This window comes from Ambystoma mexicanum, chromosome 5p (assembly GCF_040938575.1).
Source record: "Ambystoma mexicanum isolate Mex_15411 chromosome 5p, UKY_AmexF1_1, whole genome shotgun sequence".
Taxonomy (NCBI): Eukaryota; Metazoa; Chordata; class Amphibia; order Caudata; family Ambystomatidae; genus Ambystoma; species Ambystoma mexicanum.
In genome coordinates this window covers 194,371,983-194,396,398 of record NC_090930.1, presented here as the reverse complement: position 1 = coordinate 194,396,398, position 24,416 = coordinate 194,371,983, and the positions used below count along the sequence as shown (strand labels likewise).

Sequence of the window (24,416 nt, the reverse complement as noted above, 5' to 3'; positions counted from 1 at the left end):
TCCACTCTTTCATAAACTCTGGCCAAGTCCAGTACTTCTTTTAGGGATAGGGGCTTCTTTAGGAGGTGTTTCCGGAACATCGAGGATACGCATCCTTTAATTATGCGCAGCCTGATGGCTTCGTCGTCATTAAAGTTGGCGAAGTCGCACTTCGTTATTTTTCTTTAAAGGCGAATAACAAATTCTCGTATTGATTCATGGGGAAGTTGACCACATTGATTAAAAGTGTATCGTTCATAGTCGCGATTGGGTGAGATGACAATTTTCTCATTGATGGCTTGTAGGAGTTTTGCATACGTGGTGCGGTCCTGCAGGGGGACAGTGTGTGTGATGTTTTTAATTTCTCTCCCTGCGACATTGGCAAAGATGCAGAGTATGTGGGGTGGTTCTTGGGTGCCGATGGCACCTACGAAGTCTTCAAATTCTTCCACCCACTTTTCCCATCGCTGACCCTGATCGTGGTGTGGGTTCAGTGTGAATGGGGCGGGTCTCCTCATTAAGCTAGCGTGAGAGGAGGGTGTCCCTGGTGGCCCTGGTGGTTGGGCATTGGGGTTCGCTGCATCCTGATTCAACATGGTGGCACTGCTGGGTGCACTTTAGGGGTTCAGGTGGCATATGGGCGCCGGTTGTAGTTGTTTCTCGCGACACTGTGGTCGCTTGTCAGGTGTTAGGGTGTGGCCTTTCCTTCTGGGAACTTGAGTTGGCTGGCTTGGTGGGGTGGGTCAGCTGTGATGTTTTGTCTTTACTTTGTGGTGTTCACGTGGGTCATTAGGCCCTGGGTTTTGGCCTTTCTCGTGAGCATGCGTCACTGTTTATAGTGTCACTTTCCTTTTTTTTCCTGGTGTCTCTGGGTGGGAGACACGGGGTTTGATCCAGCTAGGCCTGTAATATGTTCACTCTGGCGTGTCACGTTGTGGGAGACACGGGGCTTCCCACCTATTTTTTTTATTTGCTTGTTATAGTGTCACTGGGTGGGAAACACAGGGCTTGATCCTGCTAGGCCTGTAATACGTTTGCTTTGTTGTAGGGTCTGTGTTTCACCCTCTGCAATGTCACGTTGTGGGAGACGCGGGTTTCCCACTTTTTATTTTCGGTGTCACGGGGCGGGAGACGCAGGGTTAACCTCGCTGGGTTCTGTCAGTTTATTCCCAGTTGTCACTCTGGGAGACACGGGGCTTCCCTCGGCCATGGCTCCTTGCGTTCCCATCCCCCGTCCAAACTTCTTACTTGGGTTGTTATGACTATGTCGGTCGGGTGATTCTTCTCGCTCCCTCCGGGCGGGCTGGCTGGATCAGCTGGGCTTGCAATGCGGTCGCGGGCATCTTCTCCTCTCTCCGCTGGCGGGCGTGATGGATCAGCTGGGCCTGCAGTGCGGTCGCGGGCGTCTTCTCCTCTCTCCGTTGGCGGCTCCGCAGTTGCTGGTCCATTCCTCTCTTCTCTGGAAGCTCTGCAGTTGCTGGTCCAGTCCTCTCTTCTCTGGAAGCTCTGCAGCTGCTGGGACTTCCGTCGCGGGCACACGGGCTGTTACCTCTTCGCAGAGCACACGGGCCGCTACATTCACAGGGCGCACAGGCCCACCACAATTGCTGGGCACACAGGCCCTCCAGCAGAGCACATGGGCTGCTGCTCAGTTACAGAGCACACGGCAGGGCGCACAGGCCCACTGAAACTGCTGGACACACGGGCCCTCCGGCAGGGCGCACAGTCCTCTGCTCTGATACAGGGCACACAGGCCCACTCAAACTGCTGGGCACACGGGCCCTCCAGCAGGGCACACGGGCCACTGCTCTGATACAGGGCACACAGGCCCACTCAAACTGCTGGGCACACGGGCCCTCCAGCAGGGCACACGGGCCACTGCTCAGTTACAGAGCGCACGGCTCTTCAGACCTGCTGGGCTCACAGCCCTCCGCTGCTGCCGACACACAAGGGTTCGTCGGCCTCGTTGCCAGTGTTAGGCTCTCACTCGCTCTCATGTATTCACACGCAATCATGAGACGGAGCCTTGCCTGCTGTGAACTGCCTTTATTCACTCCTACAACTCAACTGCCATTTTTCCTTTTGGCCCCTCCCTTTCCGCCCTCTTCCCGCTTCCCCCTGTGTCTATGTTCTTAAAGGGACTGTGTCCCTTTTAATCATGTATAACATGAGGTAACTCTCGCGTAGGCATATTGATAATGATAGCACTCTTTCTGCAATGGAGCCCTCTTTATATGGAGATTATATGGTTGTGCAGCTGGACAGACAAGTGGTTGGGATGGGGGAGGAAACTATTAGTGAGCACCTTCGTTCTCCCACCACCTGAGTACCTTCCCTCTGTGGCTGCCATTTTGTTTTGGTCCCTTTCTACTCTCCTAATGCACCGCCCCACATGATTCCACACTCTCGGCCCCCAGCCTGACCCCTCCACCCCAGTTACCTGGACAATTGCAGGCCTTCTTAAACTTGGCAGACGGCGGCCTTCGCAGTTGCCATGAAAAAAGAAAAGGATCTTCCCATCCCCTTTTCTATCACCCCGGTGTTGCAAATCTTTTTTTTTTACAGTAGATTGGGCATGTGCCATGCATGCAGAGCCCATCATCTGTCAATCACTATGGTATTGATGGTGCTGATGCATCTTCAACCACATTTTGAAAGGGTAGTCACTTACTTTCAAGGTTCAGTAAGAACAATGGTGTGCAGGTGTATTTGCAAGGAAGTAAGAGAATAATTGAACCATGGCAAACATACCATGGTGTCACAAGGATCAATCTATAAAACGCTCCCCCCAGAAATTGAAATACCTTAAATCAACAAACAAGTTACCTTTCAGGTGCCTTTTCCACAGTGACACTAAGTCCACGTGAAAACTAGTGCATGCACACTGCAAGAAAAATGTATAATGCTCATTGTACTACCCATGCAAATAACATATGCTTGAAATACCATCATCAGAAATAGTGTGATGCTACTCCCAAGAATTCAGCATACTGTAGTAATGGTAATGGACACAAATAAATGCCACTTTGTGATGTATGCTCTCATCCTTAATGTTGTTATCACTATTAATAGCTTGTTGCTTCTCTGAAGAGCGTTATATTCATTTTTCCTCTTTTGTTCCAGTTAACAACTGGGCACTCATTAGCTAAAGTGTGCCCCTTCACGGATAGCACTTTGTGCTGTGAGGGGCACACTTTGGTATTATGGGTTCCTCCTCTAATACTGAAAGCAGGGTGGCGACGTTTCCAAGCGTGTATTCTAGCGGGGGCTTTGTTATGTATTTGCATGGGGGCATGGACCATTCAAATGAGCGCATCGGATTTTCTGTGTACTATCGCAGATGGCCTCAAGAGCACACCACCTCTCTCAGATGGTTGAAAGGTTTTTATTATGTATTTTATGAGGTCCAGCTAAAACCCATTCCTCTCTCTGCTGTCTGCCCCAGGTCTGCCTCCACTCTAGCCCAGACGCCTCTTAACGGAAGGCGATTACTCGAGAGCAGTAGCCACTATTGTCTACATTCTGGCTGGCTAGTGGTGAAGCCGTAAAGGCAACCATCTGATCTGTCTTACTCCATCCAGGATAATCTTGGTGGGTCCCATAAGAAAAATGATATCAGGAAGTGGTGCCTTTCAATCACCCAGATCTCACTCAGCCTTTACTACTCACACTCTTGTATTCCTCATCCCGATGTGCTTTTTTTCTTTCCCTTCCTTCTACTCTCCTTGCCGCTCTTCTACCCACTCTCCTCTTTTTCTACCTCTCTCTCACTCTCTCTTTCTCTTTCTTCCCTCCACTGTTCTTCCATATGCTGCTACTCCCTCTACCATTTTCCATTCCTTCGCTACTGCTGCCCCCCCTCTACTATCCAGTACTGTCCACTAATGTCCGGTACTATCCACTTTACTATCCTCACCTTCCACTACTCTCTACTATACTCGCCTCCTTCTGCTCTCAACCACACTCTCCTCCCTCTACTCTCTGCTACATTCTCATCCCACTGCTCTATATTACACTCTCCTCCCTCTACTCTCTACTACACTCACCATACTCTCCATTACCCTCTCCCCCACTACTATCTAATACAATCTCCTCCCACTGAATACTATGTTCTAACCCTCCCTCACCCTATTTGTACACTTAACCTTAGTCACCATCTCCATTCTCCAGAAAAGTTTTTATACTAATTATTACCTTCTAATTTGCATTCTTTTAATGAACTACTGTATGCTCTTTTTATATCACGTTTGTTAAAGGTTTCTTTTTAAGCAAATCAAAATTAAAAAAAAATATATATATATAAAATAAAGAAATGCACTCTTACAAAAGGTACCACTCTCTCTCATCAACCAATACCTCACCTTGCACACATTCTTTGTCATTCTCTTCCACTCTACACTCCATGTTACTGCTTTTCCTTGGTCTCTCTGTACGCCTTCTTCGCCCTTGATCTCACCCAAACAATCCACATTGACTTGCTCTTCCTGTCTCCTTTTACACCCCACCCTTAATTGAATCCTGGTCTTAGCAGTTCTCTGCCTCTGCCCTCAATCTCTCCTCCAGGGACCTTGTTGCAAACCATAAAATGACAACTAAGCTGGGCCCCCTTTTTGAACCCAAGTCTGCCGGTAACCTGCAATGGCTGCCTACTACTGATTAAGCTTGTTTTAAAGCTCGTATTCCACGTGGGTTGAAAGTCTGGATTGCCACTCTGAAGTGAGCAACATTCTGCTGGCTTGAGGTTTGCGTCGCAACTCCCACTGGTGGGCTGTATATTCCGTTCTCCGCTGCAAGGAATTCCTGTCTCAGTGGTCTTGGGTGGCATTAAAGAAAGCCCTGGCCAGTTGTTTGGCAGGTTTTGGAGGATTAAGAGTGGTGCTCTGCAATTGTAGATAGGCACATGAATCAGAAACAGAGACTGGGGCCCTCCCAACTCTCTCACCTCACCTCTGGACCAGGACGTACTGTGGCAAAGGCCCTGATAGACCTATTGCCCCAGGTTAAGAGGGGTCCCAAACCCCCCTGATACAATTAGGCTCCTGACTCTGTCACAGTACATGCTTAGCATTATTGAAGCATGTGTACTGCAATGAGCACTTCATGTGGCACCCCAAAAGTGCACATGTGCAGTGGGTAAAGAGATTTCTAGGGACAGACCTGAGAATATCACTATGGAGAAGGGGTGCCAGTACAATTGTCACACTCTGTTCTGGGCACTCACCCACTGCAAATAACTTCTTTACTTTGTTGTTATTCTGTGTTATTAGTATTTGAACCACGCACCAATGCCATTTGCATGGCTTACAGAATTTTGGCTGAGTTGTGTGGGTTGATTTGCCTAATGTTTAGGTGGTTACTTCCAACTGTGGAAGTAGCTATGTTTAAATGGAAGAGTTTCAGGATGCTGTTAAAGAGAACCCCATGTTTGCAAGCCATTGGTGAGGAGGTGAAGTCACCAGGAGGGAATGAGATGGGAAAAGGAAGTGTGGGGGTTGGAATTGATGTTTTGGAAAAAAACAACTTCCATATTTGAGGACTTTGGCATGAGCGAGTCCAGGGCCATGCAGTGATGGATGTTGGTTAGGAGGATGGTTATGCATTCAGGTGTGAATGAGAGGAAGGAGGAGAAGAACTGAGTGTCATCAGAGAAGAGGTGACAGTTCGATTCTAATGAGAACATGAGTTGCTGAAGTAGGATGTACAAAGGGGGTAGGTGAGTTGGCCTAGGGTAGAACCTCAGCAAAACCCCATAGAAAGGGGTGTCAGGGTGGAGCTACTTGAATTACATGAGATCGAGTAAGAGCGGGCAGAGGGATACTCAGTGAAATGCAGTATCTTTGAAGGTAAGGAAGGTAAAAGCTTAAAGGAGGGAGGAATGATCCGTCAAACATTGCAGATAGGACAAGAATAATGAGGGTTAAAGAGATATGGGAATGATGTGCAATGGTAAAGAAGTTGGAGACGTGGTGAGAGCAGTGTCTGTGGAGAGGCTGGACCAGTATTTAAATAGGAGTAATTGATTGAGTGATCTTTGAACTTACATGCCCCTCAGGTTTCTGAGTGGTTGGATAGAAGAGAAACAGTTCTGTAGAGTGAGGTTTGTTGGGGTCAACACTGGGATTCTTAATAAGGGGTAAGGCTATGGCAGTTTTTTGCAGGCATGGAAGAGGCCAGTTGAGAGAGAGATTTAAAGAGAGGAGAGGGGTCCCCTTCAGGCGGGGTCCACCGTCCACTGTCCCCTGTTCCCCACCCCCGCGGAAGACCTTCAAAGATGGCAAGCTGCTCCATATGGCCACGCTTAACCCTCGCTCTGCTGTCAAATACTCATCTGACATCTGCAACCTCCTTGAACTCATGGATCTTGATGTGCTCACCATCACAGAGACATGGTTCAAGGTTAACTCTGTCACAAGCTTTGACACACTTCGCCCTGAAGGATACAAGATCCTATCTGTGCCCAGGCCCAAGGGGACATGAGTGGGAGTTGATTGGATACCGGTGTCCATCATCCCTACTCAGGTCTATTCCTCCTTTGAGTGCCTAGTCTGTAGACTCTCACTCTTTCCTAAATCTTCACTCCTTGTGGCCACCTTCTATGGACCACTCGGACAGTCCACTCTCGGAATGGGCTGACCTGGCTTCCTCTCTACTTTCCTCCTCCTCAACACCTCCTGCTGGTTGATTTCAACATCCATCTGAACTCTCCTGACTCCTCAGGACCCTTCTGCAACCTATGTGATTCTCTCTCCCTCTCCATCTTACCTTTTGGCTCCATGCACACAGCGGTCCACACTTTGGATGCTTTCATCTCTACCGACATCCCTCTCTCTATCCCTATCACTACCTCTCACTACTCCTCTCTCTTGCGAGACCACTCTCTTCTCTCAGCACATTGGAAGCTCTCCTTTCCTCTTGAATCAGCACACCTGGCGCGGCCACTCGGTCTCAAAGTCACCAGACCCATGAAAAGAGTGACTGCGGCTGCCTTCGCTTCCATCTACTCTCCGCCTCCTACTCCAGCAGCTGACTCCCACCCTGACACAGCCCTCGCTAACTTCAATTTCTCTATCTCTAACACCCCTGATGCTCTTGCCCCTGTCATGAGGGTCCGACTGAAGCTTTCCAAAAAGTTCAACTCTTGGTACGACTCCAACCTGGCTGCCCTTAAACGCGAGTGTAGGGCAGCTGAGCAGAAATGTATTTAATCGGGCAGACCATCTGAAAATGTAGCCTGCTGCCTCCTTTAAAGGCAATATCAATTTTGATTCCATATCAAGAAAAGAGTCTTTATTCAAGCCTGTATCTTCGCGGCATCAAACAACACAGCCTCCTCTTCTGTCATACCCACCAATTACCTTTGCTCGGCCTGGCTGCACACTTTCCTGCAAAAACCCAAGACATCCTTTACTCTCTCTCCTCCACACCACCTCATTCACCAACACCTTTGGAGCTTCTCTTGGCCCCTCCACTGCTTCTCCTCTCTTCTCTCACTCCCATCACACCTGATTAGGTCGCCGGACAAGTCTGGTCTATGAAGGCTTCATCCAAACAGGTAGACCCCTGCCCCTCCAAAACTATTAAGGACAACATTGACTCTCTTGCTCCAGCCTTGGCTGATCTCTGCAATCTCGCTTTTGCCACTGGAGTTTTCCCAACTTCTCTTAAGCACTCGCTAGTGCACCCTCTAGTTAAGGATTGAGAACAAGGATCAAGCCAGCGGATTTAGAAACAAGTACACTCAAAAGGACACAGTTCCATCAGCAATGTAAGAAAAGTCCCTCAGTCAACACCACAGATCACTTCATATAAATCACAACAAGGTTGTAAAACACTAGATTTATTTATTTAATCGGAATCATTAAAAAAGTTATTAAATAGTTTGAAGCTCATACAAAAATATATAACATACAACTATACAGCACAATTAAAGTGCATAATGTGGTTAAAGTTCTAGTTTCAAAGAAAGGCTGCTAACAATTCATTGCCTAATTGCAAACAACGCAATAATCCCTGATACACGCGTGGAGGTGCCAGGAAAATGTACTCCATCGGGAGAAGGTGATCTCTCGAATGGGGAAATCTTGGTCAGCTGGACAAGTCCAGATGTTAAAGATCAATTCATTGGCTGATTGAATCAAACTATCACAATGGCAAAAAAAGGAACAAAAATTGTCAGTCCAATAGTATGAAAAAACATGAAACTGAAAAACCTCACAAACCTAAACCCATACACTAGAAATCTATCATGGGATGCTATACGTCAACTACTGTGGTGGCATGCACAAATTAACACAAATTCATATAACCAATATAATGAGCATGGCACCATTGAAAGAGTAGTTTCAATGGAAAAAACATCTAACTGGATTGCAGATGATGTCCATCTTCTTCAGGACGTAGCATTCCCGTACACATATTCTTGAAAATTCATCTGTGTCTTCTATACCCATACACAGATGATAAACATTGAAAATCCTTTGTACTAAAGGTAATATCTCATGACAGGGACAATGGTTATACCTAAAACAAAGAAGGAAAAGAAAAAAGCAAATATATAAACAATGCAATGATATTGACACATAAAAACAGGTGATCTGAGGGTTTAACGAAGGGAACTAGTCCCGCATTACTAGATCAAAACATGTCAAGTGACTTTAGGGGAGAAAATCTAATTACCATAATCTCAACCCCTTGGAGGGTGGTCCCGGAGGCCTGTCTAGAAGTCCAGGGAGTAACAGTCTGGCCACACCGAAAACAGATCTCTAATAAATTCGATCTGTAATGGAAAAAATCATAAAAAATCTAAAAATGGCCACAATAGGTCATTGGTTTTCTCTGAGTAAAAATCGAGCAAAGTAAAAGGAGCCCAAAAAGAAGGTCAAATTAAGCTCTATACAAAGATGAGAAAAAAAAACAGAATGAAAAGAACCAGGATAAATGAATAAATAAATGACCCTACACCCAGATAGTGTGTACAATACAAAAGATTAATAAAGATCATCCAACGTGTTGCCGGTGTTCTCACACCTATGAAATGACTACAGAGCACATGTAACGGTGCTTTGCTCACCTTGGAACAGACTAGGGTCTCCCAACTTAATGCCAGTGGGTAATAAGTCCTTGGTCTATGATTCAACCTCGAATTAAAGCGAGGTTCAGAGTCTTGGTAGGTTCCCGGTAAGGTAAACCTCAAGGTGTCGTTCGGGATGAGCCAAAGTCTAGTAAAGGATAATAAAAAACACGAAACACTGATAAGTCGTTTAATGTATCCAAGGGGTAGCGAGTAGAGAATAGAGTCACTGTACTGTCTGTAATCAATGTAATAACAGATTGAGTTGGATAGAGTACAAATTCTTAATAGCGGTGAAACGCTAAACTAAGAGAAGTCCACGCACGAAAAAACATGTGTGCCATGTCCCGCATTCGCTAATGGACAGTATGTCAGTGCTGGAATTCCTCAACATCTGGTGCCGCAGAATAATGGTAATATAAGCGTGGCCATATAATTGGAAAGCAAGAAAAAGATCAAAGATTCGATCTAGCTAGATAACGTGGACATCTTACCTCCTTCAGACGCCAGTCGCAATGAAACGAAAAGGGCCAGGGGCTTCCGTCATAGAAGCACGTCCCGATTTAAATACACAAAGGGGCGTGTATGATGTGACGTAGCACGCATCCCAGCTGAATACACATAGGAGCGTGTCTGATCCAACGTTGGCAGACATAGAGAACTTGAGATGGTCATTCTGAGAATTGATCCATGTCAGAAATTGTTCATGGTCTCCCTGAGGTTTGTCCCACACATTAATAATATCGTCCATGTATCTTTGTAGAAAAGAATTGATTGCAAAAAGGGATTGGAGTTGTCAAAAATGGAGACCTTCTCAAAAGCTCGCATAAATAAGTTAGTTGGGGGCGAAAGCTGCACCCATCGCGGTGCCTTTAACTTGTAAGTAGAAGCTCTCTTTGAACCTAAAATAGTTCTTGGTCAGGGCAATTTCTAGCAGATCAACAATGAATTCACTTGGAACCAATTGAGGATCATCTCTAAAATCCAGGAAGAATTTAATAATGGGCAATGACTCTGACTGAGGAATGTTTGAATATAAAAATTCCACAGCAAGGGTAATTAACCAGTTGTTATCTGGATCAAATGGTAAACCTTCCAAATGTACAATGCCGTCGGTGGTGTCTGCCAAATAGGTTGGTGTACTAGCTGCCAAAGGTTTAAGAAAATAATCAGTGTATTTGCCTAAAGGTTCTAAAATAGAACCGCAGAGTGACACTATCGGTCTACCAGGGGGGTTTAATATATTCTTGTGGATTTTTAACAAGATATAGAAAAAGGGAACACGTGTCCCTTTACCAGTAAGAAATTGAAATTCTTTGTCACTCAGAAACTCAACATCTTTCGCCCGTGTCACCAGGGCTAAGATTTCACTTTGTATTGTCTCTGTAGGGTCCCCTCTAAGTTTGGAATAGAAATTGCTGTTGTCTAGTTGTCTTAGTACTTCAGAATCGTAAAATGAAGCATCACAGACTACCACCCGTCTGCCTTTGTTGGCCTGCTTGATGATAATGGAAGTGTCTTTTTTAAGTTCTTGGAGACAGGACCATTCTTGTTTAGAAAAATTGTAACATCGATTAGAGTTGGGATCAGCTTGAGCCGAAAAAATAGAATGGAAATCTTGAAGGACTGCGCGTTCAAAAGTAATCGTTTCACTAGAGACCATCTGAGAAGAAGGCATAAAGGTCGATTTGGGCTTAAAAGGAGTATTGTTGATATCTAGTTTAATACTGTTAGCTCCAAAGTGGTCTCTTAACCGAATTTTTCTGAAGAAACTGCGAAGTTCCAATTCGAGTGCCATTTGACTTGGATTACGCATGGGAATGAAAGAAAAACCTTTCTCAAGCACTGAAATTTCATTGGTAATAAGGATCCACTTAGAAATGTTGTATACTGCCGATACATTAGTTAACATTGGTATTATCTCCTCCTTGTCTGGAACATGTTCTCTATAGGCGGAGGTCCTGCATCGGGGGAGGAAAAGGAAGGTTTGGAGGAGGAAAGGCCTGCTAAGGGCCCTGAGGTACATACATTGGCACCTGCATGAACTGTTGATAGGGCCAATTTTGGCGTCCTCTTCTACCTCTTCGTAAACCTCTATTCCATTGGAGTCCTCTTGGACCACGTGTGTTTTGGTTAGGGAAAGAACCACTCCCGTCCGAGGAGCTATCAGAAAAAGTAACTCTTTTTCTATAGGGCTGGGGACCCTGGTTAGGATAGAACGGATCATTCCACAGTCCTGGCCCTGCATAATCGGGGCTCAAATAAGGGTAGGCAATCTCCTTAGAGAAAGTAGAAATATCTTTCTTGAGTTTGTCCATCTTTTGAGCAGTGGTAAGTTTGATGAACTCTTTAGTATGCCTGTCTATTAAGTCAAGCTTTTCTTTCATATTGAGGATGGTCATATCAAGGGCAAATACCGCTTCTGCTTCATCAATTTCATTGCCAACGAGTACACTTTTCTTGAGGGCCATATTGATAGTTAATAGCATCCAATCTCTACTGCATTTGGTGCCTACCCCTGAGAAAGCTGTTTTATATTCTAAATCGTCGACAGAAAGACAAGGTTCGTTCCCAACTAGGAGTCCCTGCCGTATGATATTTTTTTTTAGATATTTAGTAAGTAGACGCCAATGCATCTCGGTCCTAAATTTCTTCTTTTTCAATTTGAGAATGACTTCACTAGTGACACCCGTATTAGATTCTTCTCCTGTGGTCTGAGTCAATGACTCGAAAAAAGAGGGTACGCGAATAGCTTCCGCTGATTGTTCATCACTAAAGGAGTAAGTATCTGAAGCAGCCATAATGAAAAAAAATTAATGTAGATGTCCAGCAAGGGAAAGCAAATCAGAACTGGGAAAAAGAAAAAGGAAAAAGAAAAAAGAAAAAACCCAAAATAAGAAGCCCAAAAGGACCCCCTTTACTTCACTCAGAAATGAAACAAAATCCAGAGAAAGAAAAACCTTTGCAATAAGGTTTGAGAGAAACCCACGTAGTGATCTCACTGCACTAGCACAACAATACAATGGATGGATGACCCCTACTTCGCTAGCTAGAGGGGAAGCGACTAACAATTGAGAACAAGGATCAAGGCAGTCAAAAGATACATAGACAATATTATTATCGTGTGGGACAAACCTCAGGGAGATCATGAACAATTTCTGACATGGATCAATTCTCAGAATGACCATCTCAAGTTCACTATGTCAGCCAACAGCACATCTATTTCCTTTTTGGACCTTACGGTAAAAACCAAGGATGGTGTCATCAGTGTGGACCTGTTTCGTAAACCACGGATCAAAACACGATTCTACATTTTGATAGTTTTCATCCACAATCCCTAAGGGAAAGCATTCCCTATGGTCAATTTTTAAGAGTCAGGCGAAATTGTACGGACAAAAAAGATTTCGTGTCCCAGTCTAATATCATAGAGACCAGATTATCCCAGTGAGGTTATCCAGCTCATATATTGCGGCAGTCCCATAAAAGAGCTAGATATCAACATCGTGATGTATTGCTGGCCAAAAATACTCGTGATAATCGGAATCAGTCATGCATGGTTTGCGCCATGACTTACAGCACCCATCATGCTAAAATTAAGAAGGTAATCGCCAAACACTGGCACTTACTTCAAATGAATATGTCTAATTTGGAACATCCGATGTATGCCTTTAAAAAGGGCAGGAATTTGAAGAGTTGGTTATCTCAGGCAGACAGACTACAGACAACTCAAGCACCCAAAACCATCACTGAGATGTGGGGAATGGAAAGGGTCAATGGGAATTACCCATGTGGCAATTGTTGTCAGTGTGGATCCACTACAGCAACCAACACTGTCACCATCAACGATAGACTCTGGAAGCTTAGGGACCATACCACGTGTAATTAAAAAAACGTGGTTTATGTTGTCATGTGCCAATGGGATAAGACATATATAGGGAAAACATCTAGACCCATTAAACTGAGGATCACTGAGCACAAGTCCAGAATTCGGACTCTAAACTTTTCTTCACCTTTAGTTGCCCATTTTGTCGAGTATCAACACGACTGTGAGGACTTACGTTGGTGGTGTGTGGAACAGGTCACAGGAACGTACCATTATGCCACAGCCACAAGACTGTCTTTACTGGAACAGTGGTGGATATACAACACACAAAGCCATATACTGGGCTTGAACGCCCAGGAAGAGTGGCATGCGCTATTTAACAAATAGAATGATGATCCAACAGGTGTTGTGGGATTTTTTATTTTCCTTTATTTCCCTTTTTCTCACACTCAGTGAACCCATCTAGATTTGTGTGAACTCTGATATATGTTCACCGTTCTAATTTTCTTTCATCAAGGATCAACACTGTCTGTCTCCACATTTGATTGCTAATACATCACATATTTTTGTGAACTAGGCTGCACAGAATCAATTGTTCTAATAGGACACAACATGGGGGTTTTCTATCCACTCCGGGCACTCATGTGTGTGCACCCTGGGTCGAGCGAATAGATAGATGGTCCCTCATACAGTCTAGCATTTTTTGGTACCTTCGGACGCTACACCAATTTTTACTTTTCTTTTTGGGACAAGATCGCTGCTATATGCGATGGTCATGGAGACGCTGCTGGGTCAGATTGTTCACTATGTATTTCTAGCTAATATTTCCCCATGAGGATTTAGTCCTCTTTCAAGCTCCATTGACGTTTCGAGACGTGTGACGTTGCATCAGACACGCTCCTATGTGTATTCAGCTAGGATGCGCGCTATGTCACATAATACACGCCCCTTCGTGTATTTAAATCAGGACGCGCTTCTATGACGGAAGCCCCCGGCCCTTTTCGTTTAAGTGCGACTGGCATCTGAAGGAGGTAAGATGTCCGTGTTATCTAGCTAGATCAAATCTTTGATCTTTTTCTTGCTTTCCAATTATATGGCCATGCTTATATTACCATTATTCCGCGGCACCTGATGTTGAGGAATTCCAGCACTGACATACTGTCCATTAGCGAATGCGGGGACACAGCACACATGTTTTTTCGTGCGTGGACTTCTCTTAGTTTAGCGTTTCACCGCTATTAAGAATTTGTACACTATCCAACTCAATGTGTTATTTACATTGATTACAGACAGTACAGTGACGCTATTCTCTACTCGCTACCCCTTGGATACATTAAATGACTTATCAGTGTTTTGTGTTTTTTATTATCCTTTACTAGACTTTGGCTCGTCCCGAACGACATCTTGAGGTTTACCTTACCGGGAACCTACGAAGACTCTGAACCTCGCTTTAATTTGAGGTCGAATCATAGATCAAGGACTTATTACCCACTGGCATTAAGTTGGGAGACCCTAGTCTGTTCCAAGGTGAGCAAGGCACCTTTACACGTGCTCTGTAGTCATTTCATAGGTGTGAGAACACCGGCAACACTTTGGTTGATCTTTATGAATCTTTTGTACTGTACATACTATCTGGGTGTAGGGTCCTTTATTTATTCATTTATCCTGGTTCTTTTCATTCAGCTTTTTTCTCATCATTCGATATGTTTGTCTAAGTATAGAGCTTAATTTGACCCTCTTTTTGGGCTCCTTTTACTTTGCTCGATTTTTACTCCAGAGAAAACCAGTGACCTATTGTGGCCATTTTTAGCTTTTTTAATGATTTTTTCCATTACAGATCGAATTTATTAGAGATCTGTTTTCAGTGTGGCCGGACTGTTACTTCCTGGACTTCTAGACAGGCCTCCGGGACCACCCTCCAAGGGGTTGAGATTAGGGTAATTAGATTTTCTCCCCGAAAGTCACTTGACATGTTTTGATCTAGTAGTGCGGGACTAGTTCCCTTCGTTAAACCCTCAGATCACCTGTTTTTATGTGTCAATATCATTGCATTGTTTATATGTTTGCTTTTTTCTTTTCCTTCTTTGTTTTAGGTATAACCATTGTCCCTGTCATGAGATATTACCTTTAGTACAAAGGATTTTCGATGTTTATCATCTGTGTATGTGTATAGAAGACACAGATGAATTTTCAATGATATGTGTACGGGAATGCTACGTCCTGAAGAAGATGGACATCATCTGCAATCCAGTTAGATGTTTTTTCCATCAAAACTACACTTTCAATGGTGCCATGCTCATTACATTGGTTATATGAATTTGTGTTCATTTGTGCATGCCACCACAGTAGTTGACGTATAGCATCCCATGATAGATTTTTAGTGTATGGGTTTAGGTTTGTAAGGTTTTTCAGTTTCATGTTTTTTCATACTATTGGACTGCTCTACTTAGGAAAAAATATTGTTCCTTTTTTTGCCATTGTGATAGTTTGATTCAATTGGCCGATGAATTGATCTTTAACATATAGACTTGTCCAGCTGACCAGGATTTCCCCATTCGAGAGATCACCTTCTCCCGATGGAGTACATTGGCCTGGCACCTGCACACATGTATCAGGGATTATTGCGGTTTCCCCGTTGTTTGCAATTAGTCAATGAATTGTTAGCAGCCTTTCTTTGAAACTAGCACTTTTACCACATTATGCACTTTATTTGTGCTGTATAGTTGTATGTTATATATTTTTGTAAGAGCTTCAAACTATTTAATAACTTTTTTAATGATTCCGATTAAATAAATAAATCTAGTGTTTTACAACCTTGTTGTGATTTATATGAAGTGATCTGTGGTGTTGACTGAGGGACTTTTCTTACATTGCTGATGGGACTGTGTCCTTTTGAGTGTACTTGTTTCTAAATCCGCTGGCTTGATCCTTGTTCTCAATTGTTAGTGGCTTCCCCTCTAGCTAGCGAAGTAGGGGTCACCCATCCATTGTATTGTTTTCCCTCTAGTTAAGAAACCCTCTGCCAACCCCTCCATTTTGGCAAACTACCGCTCTAATTCAAACTCCTGAAAAAGCTGGCAATCTCTCAGCTGAACCTCCACGCTGAATCTATTGGGTGCCTCCACGACCATCAGTCTGGCTTTAGAGCATCCAGAGGCAAGGAAACTGCTCTTCTGAACACCTGTGAAGACCTGCACTGAAATCTCGACACTACCACTCCCTCTGCCTTCATTCATCTTGACCTCTCCTCTGCCTTTGACATGGTAAACCACAACATCCTGCTCGCAAGTCTGCATGACACCCTGGGAATCACAGGTCATGCTCTGGCATGGTTAACCTCCTTCCTTTCCGACTGCCCATCCCAGGTGGAACTTGGTTCCTTTCTCTCTACTATCACTCTTTCAACCGGTGGTGTTCCCCAGGGTTCTAACCTATCCCCCTGGTTCATCAATGTCTACATGGCTGCCCATGCGCGTGTGATTGCCATTTTCATCTCTAACTTCCAGTGTTATGAGGATGACATGCAAATCTGCTTCAGGCTACCCTCAGCCATCTCCTCTACCTCGCTCATATCTGACTGTCTGTTCACAATTCAGTCATGGTATGCTGCAAATGACCTCTGCCTCAACGCCAGTAAAACTGAGATCGTTTGCATTGGGACTCCTGCTCCCGCTTTCCCAATCTCACTCTCGCCAGCTTTCCTTGGCCCTGCGCCCGCACCAACATGCAAGGCAAAAAACCTTGCGGTCATCTTCAACTCCACTCTCTCCCTCTCCACTCACATTTCGGCATCTCTAAAAAGTGCAACTACCAGCTACACCTTCTCAGAGGTACTCTTCCTTTTCTCACCTTCCCCCAGTGGCTCAATGTCTCCAGAGCCCTGATTCTCTCAGGAATGGACTACTGCAACAGCCTGTTTCTCAATCTCCCTGCCTCAGCTCTATGCCCTCTGCAACTCATCCAGAACAGAACTGCAAGACTTATCCTTGGTCTAAAGCCCAGGGACCGCACCTCTCTGGCACTGAAATCCCTCCACTGGCTCCCTGTGGCTGCAAGGATCAAGTTCAAGACCCTCTGCATTGTCCACAAGGCTTTCTGGGGCCTGGGACCTACCTATCTGCAACGTTGCCTAACTAAATACAGTCCTTCCCGCGCCCTCCACTCATCTACCTCCAACCTTCTGCGAGTGAGCCGGTTCTCCAAGCAGAGATTTGGAGGGAGATCTTTATCCTCTGCAGGGGCCTCCCTCTGGAACATCCTCCCTGCCGCACTCCATCTTGAGCCTGATCTCCTTAAGTTCCGGAAACTCCTTAGGACATTTCTCTTCCTTCTCTCTCCCTTGACTCTGCTAACCTTTCTCTCTGCTCTATCCCTTTCTCCCTCCTTTTCCGTGCAACCTGCTGACTGGCCGCCTGGTGTACCTCAGAGTCTCACAGGTCTCTGGCACCCTCGCCAGTTCTATCGCACTTGCCTCCGGGCCTTGCACTTTTCTCATCGTTACTGCACTTGGTCAATGAACCAGGAGAGTGGCATCTCTCAGCACTTACCCCACCTTCTGACTGACTGGGTGCACTTGGACCCCTCCCCCACCCATCTGCCCCACACCGTGCACTTGTCCCCACCTCTCCTGCACCTGTCTGCACACTTGCACAATCTGAATGCACCATGCCTTGAAGATCGTCTATCTGTTTTTCCCTTGTCTCCCCTCCTTGTATGGTGGCGAATAAATGCACTTGAAAAAACTGCAGAATAGTTGTCAAACCTATTTGCTGTTAGCTACACCTTTGATTGTATTATATGTACTTGTTCCATGCACCCACTCTGCCAGTGCAGAATTGTATAGTTCAGAAATTCAAGGGCTCTGAATGACTGCTGTTTTTTCCCCTTATTCCCTCCCTCCTTGAGCGCTTTGAAACACTTGTTTTGTGTATAGGCGCTTTACAAATAAACAGTACCAGAGGTGAGCAGATGTGACAGGTGCAAGTCCATTTATTGTCTGTGGCAATAGGGCTTCAATTCGAGAACAGGAACAGTTGGTCAGAGGTAGGAGGAAAGAAGGCCAGCAGTGAGAGTAGAGTATGTCATAGTTCTTAGGGGGGGGGAAGCATGGCCTAGACAGTCAGGGGTAGGTTGGGAGAGTCTAAGTGGTGCGAGATTGGTACAATTAGGAGGATTTAGAAGCTTTGAGAGAAATAGTGAGGGTCAGGGGAGAGTCCTTGAAGATAATGAGGAAAGTGGGGTTCTATTTTTGCTTCAGTGGCTTTAAAAAGTATTCATGGTTTCCCTTCACCAGAATGATGGCAGGCGAGAGCCATGGTTGAAGGTGCAGTGGGGGGTGTTTAAAAGGAGTGGCCAAGATTAGTGCTCGTTAAAGGTCTGGACACTGCAGAGTTGATTTCAACACAGGCTAGTCCGATGCAGAGTGCAAATGGAGGAGTCAGCGTTTCAAGGGGACATTTCACTGAGTCAGTGCATGGTACTATGGTGTCAGACTTGAGTTTATGCTTAGGGATAGGTGAGGGAGAGGGGAGTGGGCGTTTCGAGTGAAAAGAGATGGGACGTGAATGAGTGAGTAATCAGAGGTGGAGAGTTAATTTGTCAGAGCAGAAGAGACTAGTGGCCAGGATAAGAATATGCGATTGAAAGAGTTAGCTTGGGAATTGGTGGGAAGGTCATGTAGGTTGACTGACGATTTGTCAGAGAGAGTGGAGTCAATTTGGAGCTGATGGGCCTTAGCCATGTTGGAGAGGTTAAGGTCACCCATTATCATGGCTTTGACATCAGCCTGGACCATTTCAAGTTCGATATCAAAATCAAATAATTAGGGGTGGAGAGAAACAGGCGGCCGGTAGATGAAGAGTACAGAAATAGGGGTGGGTCTGAGTAGTTGAACCAAGAGGTTCTCAAAGGAGGAGGTAGTGAAGTCGGACGGAGGAAGGGATGTGGTGTGTTTTTTACTGACTTTGAGACCAGTAGCACCACGTTTTCTGGAGAGCCGGGGAGCACGAGGGAAAGAATCAAGGTTTCTGTCGTGCCCATAACTGAGAGTTTGATCTGATGGGAATTGAAGTGGTTAATAAGAAAGAAGGCTTTCTTGCAGAGGATTTGGGCGTTCCTGATACTCAAGACAAGGTAGTTATGTGAGTAGACAAGGGAGATGGGTAAGGAAGATGAGGATGTAGTGGATGGGGCGGGCGAGGAAAGAGTGACCAGAGTGTCAAACCGTATCTCCTAGCCAGCAGTCAGCATACTCAGATCACATCCACCCTCATAACACAAGATCTGACAACGTTCGTAACTCAAGATATATCCGCTTCCTTCAACATGCCTACCCATGACAGCCACAGGCTCGTTGTGCCCGCGTACCTCAGCACCCACATCACCTCTTTCTTCATCGGCACCACATCACCTTTCACATTCTTTCCATACTTTGGCTTTCCCTACCACCTATTCTGTAAAAAAAAAACATCCTTTTCTTTATTACACCAACATCCAGGATCACACTTGCTATGAACACGTTCTTTCTTCCTTCCTGCCATTTTGAAGTAGCACATGGTGCTACCCAAGATTGTTATACTGTCCTGGCACTGGTTCAGACCAGTGGTTCAGAGCAGTGCTCTGCTAACCTACATGTGGCGCCCGATGCCTGATGCTTGCCAGATGAAATAGGTGCCCAGCAGCAGGTACACCTGAATGATTCACTTGTCTGTGTTCTACATTATTCCTGCAGATTCTGAAACGTACTGTGTGTTTCAAGACAAGCGCTACCGTGCCGGAGAGAGATGGCACCCCTACCTGGAGCCCTACGGATTGGTGTACTGTGTCAACTGTCTCTGCTCAGAGGTACTGTACATCTCTGTGTTTGCAACATTGCACATGCTGCATTTCAGGTGCTAACAGGATTGTGACAAATACGAATGCATCTATAGCGAGATGCATTTCAGAATTTCATGTTCATCTGTTAATGAATTATGCTGCAAAAAGCAACAGCAATATCACCTGTTCAGCCTTTAGTTGCTAAGCTCATGACATCATTCACAGTTGCTTTCTAAATCTACGCTGATGATGCTAACATTGTGGCGAACATTGATTATTCGCAATATCATTTCACTGTCCATTCAGCTTTCTTTGCAAGCCATTCCTTGCTACATGCAGTAACGCTCAAGGAAGTCTTAACCCTGACTCAATGCTCACAGGTCGTAAGCACTCTTGCTTTCCATTGGTGGATGTCTGCTCAAGGACTGTGTGGGAAAATGGCAGCAAAGACACTTCTGTCTCGCGTTGTGACTCGGACTAGTCTATGGGGCACATGGCACACACAATAGTGGCCTGCATTTTCCCAGCGCTTGTTCCTAGTGCACATTAAGTAACTGGGCACATTGCAATCATTTTGATGAAAGATTCAAAATATACCCACGGTACCTTCTTTTCTGCCAACATTCATATCGCTGCTTCCTTATACACACTCCACTGAATAACTCATACTTAAAGACATGTCATATTTCCTATTAACACATGTTATGATATGATATGATATGGCATTTTTAACGCGCCTATACACAGGTGTTTCAAGGCGCGACAAAGCAAGGGATGGGAACAGGGGGAAGACAGACAACGATCCTACTAGGCCAGGTGTCATTCAGATCACGCAAGTGCATGGGAAGGGGGAAGTGGAAAAGTACGGGGGGGTAAAGGGGAGGGGACAGTAAAGTACATGGGATAATAGAATAAATAAACAATAAGTAAAAGTACAGGCAGCAGGTGGCACGTGCAAGGGTAAGTGCAGACATCAGGTGTCAAGTGCTGATAGTGGGACTATAGGGATACAGAAAACAGTCCCCAAGTGCGGGGTTGCCAGGAGGGCAGTGCAGGATTGCAACTTACGGGGGAGGGGACCTGGGCCCGAGATCAGAGGGCGACCAGGCAACCAGTGCAAAGTCAGTGTCAGCCAGGAAGTCAGCAAGGGAGAGGAGGAGAAAAAAGCAGAAGCAAAGAGAAAGGTTTTTAGGTGCTTCCAGAACCGAAGATGATTCTCCTCAAGTTTCAGGGAGGTGGGGAGACTGTTCTAGAGGGAGGCCCCAGCCGATGAAAGAGATCTACCACCAACTCGTTGCTTGGAGAAGCGACTGGCCCTGAGGGGGTTTGTGGCAGATGAGTGAAGAGCTTGAGAAGGAAGGTATTTAGGAACAGAGAGTTGAAGGCATTGCGGTCCCAGGCCCCAGAAGGCCTTGTGGACCATGCAGAGGGTTTTGAACTTAATCCTAGCAGCCACAGGGAGCCAGTGCATAGATATCAGTCCTGGAGAGATACAATCCCTGGGCTTGAGGCCAAGGACAAGTCTCGCAGTCCTGTTCTGGATAAGTTGCAGAGGGCAGAGAGTAGAAGCAGGCAGACTTAGAAAGAGGCTGTTGCAATAGTCCAGCCTAGAGAGAACCAGAGCTCTGGAGGCAGTGAGCTTCTGTGGAAAGGAGAGGAAAGAAAGAATACCTCTGAGGAGGTGCAGTTGATAGTGTGACTTCTTAGAGACATCAGAGATGTGAGGAGAGAAGGATAGTGTAGAGTCAAAGATGACCCCACAGTTTTTAGCCTTGCAGGTGGGAGCAGGAAGAGGGCTAAGAGAGGCCAGCCAGAAAGCTAGAGGAAAGGAGGGAGCGTGTGTGCCAATGAGGAGAATCTCAGTTTTACTGGCATTAAGGCAGAGGTCATTGGCGGCACACCACTCCTGGATAGTAGACAGACAGTCAGAGATGAGGGAAGTAGAGGAGGAGGCGGCAGAGGGTAGACCGAAGATGAGCTGGGTGTCATTCGCATAACACTGAAAGTTGGTGCAGAGAGCGGCGATGTGGTGGGCCAGGAGTGCCAGGTATTGGTTGAAAAGCCAGGGAGAGAGGTTAGACCCCTCGGGGACACCATAGGTAGAGAAAAAGATAGCGGAGAGGAAGGACCCAAGTTGGACCTGAGAGGGTCAGTCACAGAGGAAAGAAGTCAGCCACGCCAGAGCTTGACCGGTGATACCCAGGTTATCATGGAGACGGTTGAGCAGGATGGCATGGTTGACAGTGTCAGAGGCAGAAGAGAGATCAATCAGGATGAGGACGCAAGGGGTGTTAGGTACAAGATTGGAGAGCCTGCGGTGGGCTAAACAACCAATCAGATTTCTCACAAGGAAGCATGAGCTGCCAGTACTAGTAATCACACAGATATTACTCAGTTTGCTGTGTAATGAACTGGGTGCTTACAAGTACTGTTAGCTGGTACTTCAGTACAAGAAATCTGATGGGTTATTTAGCCCACTGCAGGCTAATAATTAGGGGACTGAGGGAACTCAGAAAGGACGTGCCAGAACTATTTCCTGTGCCCATCCATGTGCTGATAGTATTATTATGTGTCTTTCAACTGACCCCTCACCTGCACCTCATGCCCAGAAGTGTAGTGGGGGACAATAAGTAACTCCACTGGGCAATTCTATATCGACCAATAAATCTACTACTAAAAAGAACAGAGGACATCAGAGGAAAGAGAATTGCCCTACGCTGCATCACCTCATGATTGGGCAGGTAACTAGAACCAACATTTATGGCACGTTTCCAGTCACACACAACCTGACATGTGGAGTACTCTAAGGAACCTGTCTCTCGCCTCTTCTCTGCAGGATATACATGACCAGTGTTGGATCTAATCAACAACTGAGTCCTCACATGGTTCAAGTATGCACGTCTATTACCCCAGACCTCAGCATGTGACTTGCACATGTACAACTCTTGCAAGACTTCAAACAGACTTAAGTTCAATGCATCAAAATCAGAGTTTCTGACGTGTGGTGCAACATCACAATACCCCACACCAAATCCACTAGCTCGATTTAAAATGGGCACTTATGTTATGTCCATTTATTTTTTAAAGCGCACGTTCACCACAGAGGTATCTTGGCACTGCTCAATAGACTGGCGTTAATGGGACCTAATTTAGAATGGATAGGTTTTTAAGGCCCAATGAAAGGCAAGATGGTTGGGCGTTCATCACAGAAAACGGGGAAGAGAGTTCCAAAGAACAGCAGCAGCCACTGAAAAAGCTCGACCCCCCAGTCCGGTTGAGCCTGACCCTATGCACAGAGAAGGCAGGCGTCTGCAGATCGAAGCGATTGCCCCGGCAAATATAGGCAACATTTGGCCGGCAGGTACTCTACCTGATGGACCAGACAAGCAGCCTTAAATTGAACATGCTGGCTGACCAGTAGGTAGCCAGTGAAGATGGTGTAACACAGGGGAGACGGGGGCAAAGCGCAGTGTAGAGGGGGCAAGGCGCGTGACTGAAAATGTCAGTACCTGAAGGTGCCGAAAAGATGGAAAGGCTGAGCTATGAATAACGATTTACAATAATCAATGGAGGAGGTAACCAACGCTGCTACCACTGGTGCCCTAAACTGAACCGGAATGAGTGGAAGAACATTCTGGAACAGTTTGAGCTAGAAGTAGCCACATGGGCAGACTGCGCCGCCCTTGTGCTCCATAGAAAGTGTAGAAGAAATAGTAACCCCCATGTCCTTCACTAAAGAAGGACATGGGGACAGAGCCTAAAGAGTGTGGCCAGAAGTCAGAAGTCCATATGGAAGAAGCAGAGAGGGTCCCACCACCAATACATCCGTTTTCTTCCCATTCAACTCGAGCCACTTAGCACTGCCCTCTTCAAATGTGATGAACCTTGGAATCACAATGGATGGTGAACATCTTTGCAGTGTTAATCGTGGTGGTATTTTTCCTTGGTTTTCACACATTTTAAAAAGCTGTGTTTATCAGTGCTCAACCAATGTTTCTCTCAAAACATCCTAGGCAACTATGTATTTCCACCGCAGTCAAAAATGAATATTTTATTACTGCATGAATATTATGCATGAAAACATCACTGATTATCCTGACAAAGGCGCTTGTCCTCTCTTTTCATTCTTGGACTGTATTCTTGCAGTTATAATAGAAAGGAGAGCTACACACAAAAGTAAAGCATGAAATAAGGACTTGATAGGCTACAGTTGCCTGACATTGGGCAAAATGGCAGCTTAAATTAGTTTTGCAGTGAATCCTAACACATGAACTACCCACAGGTAAGAAATCATGGTGCACAGTAGAGGGGAAGGGGCCTGCAGGACAGGGCAGTTTAATCTGTATATTCATCTTCAAAGCCTCATGAAGTACAAAGAACTGAACAACTTTTGTTTCAAAAAACACTTGTGGGTAACTAAGCTTCTCAACCCAAGGATTGCAATGAAGTTTCCATATTTACTAAATGTTACAAAAGGCAGACATAACTCTGATATTCTTCAACAGAACAATGACATTTTCCAGAAAAGATTGCATTATGGAAATAGAAGTGACTTTTCTTCATACATTTCCCTAATAAAACTTGAAGAGACTCTAGTTTTTGATGGAGGCTTATAGAAATACAAGGCACCATCTCATCAAGTATGTCATTTGGATTCCCCCTGACAGACTTGTAGCCAAGTGGTGTTTTTCATCCTTGTAGCTTCTGTAATGCAATAATTAACTCAGT

The 24,416-nt window shown here is 45.4% G+C and overlaps 1 protein-coding gene across 2 annotated transcripts in view; it reads left to right on the top strand.

Moving 5' to 3' along the window:
• CHRDL1 (chordin like 1) overlaps positions 1-24,416 on the top strand; it is an 881,325-nt gene that overhangs the window by 238,266 nt on the left and 618,643 nt on the right. For both annotated transcript variants that reach the window (XM_069612612.1, XM_069612613.1), the window contains exon 2: positions 19,603-19,715. In XM_069612612.1, coding sequence (XP_069468713.1) covers positions 19,603-19,715 — 113 coding nt within the window. The remainder of the gene's footprint in view (positions 1-19,602; positions 19,716-24,416) is intronic.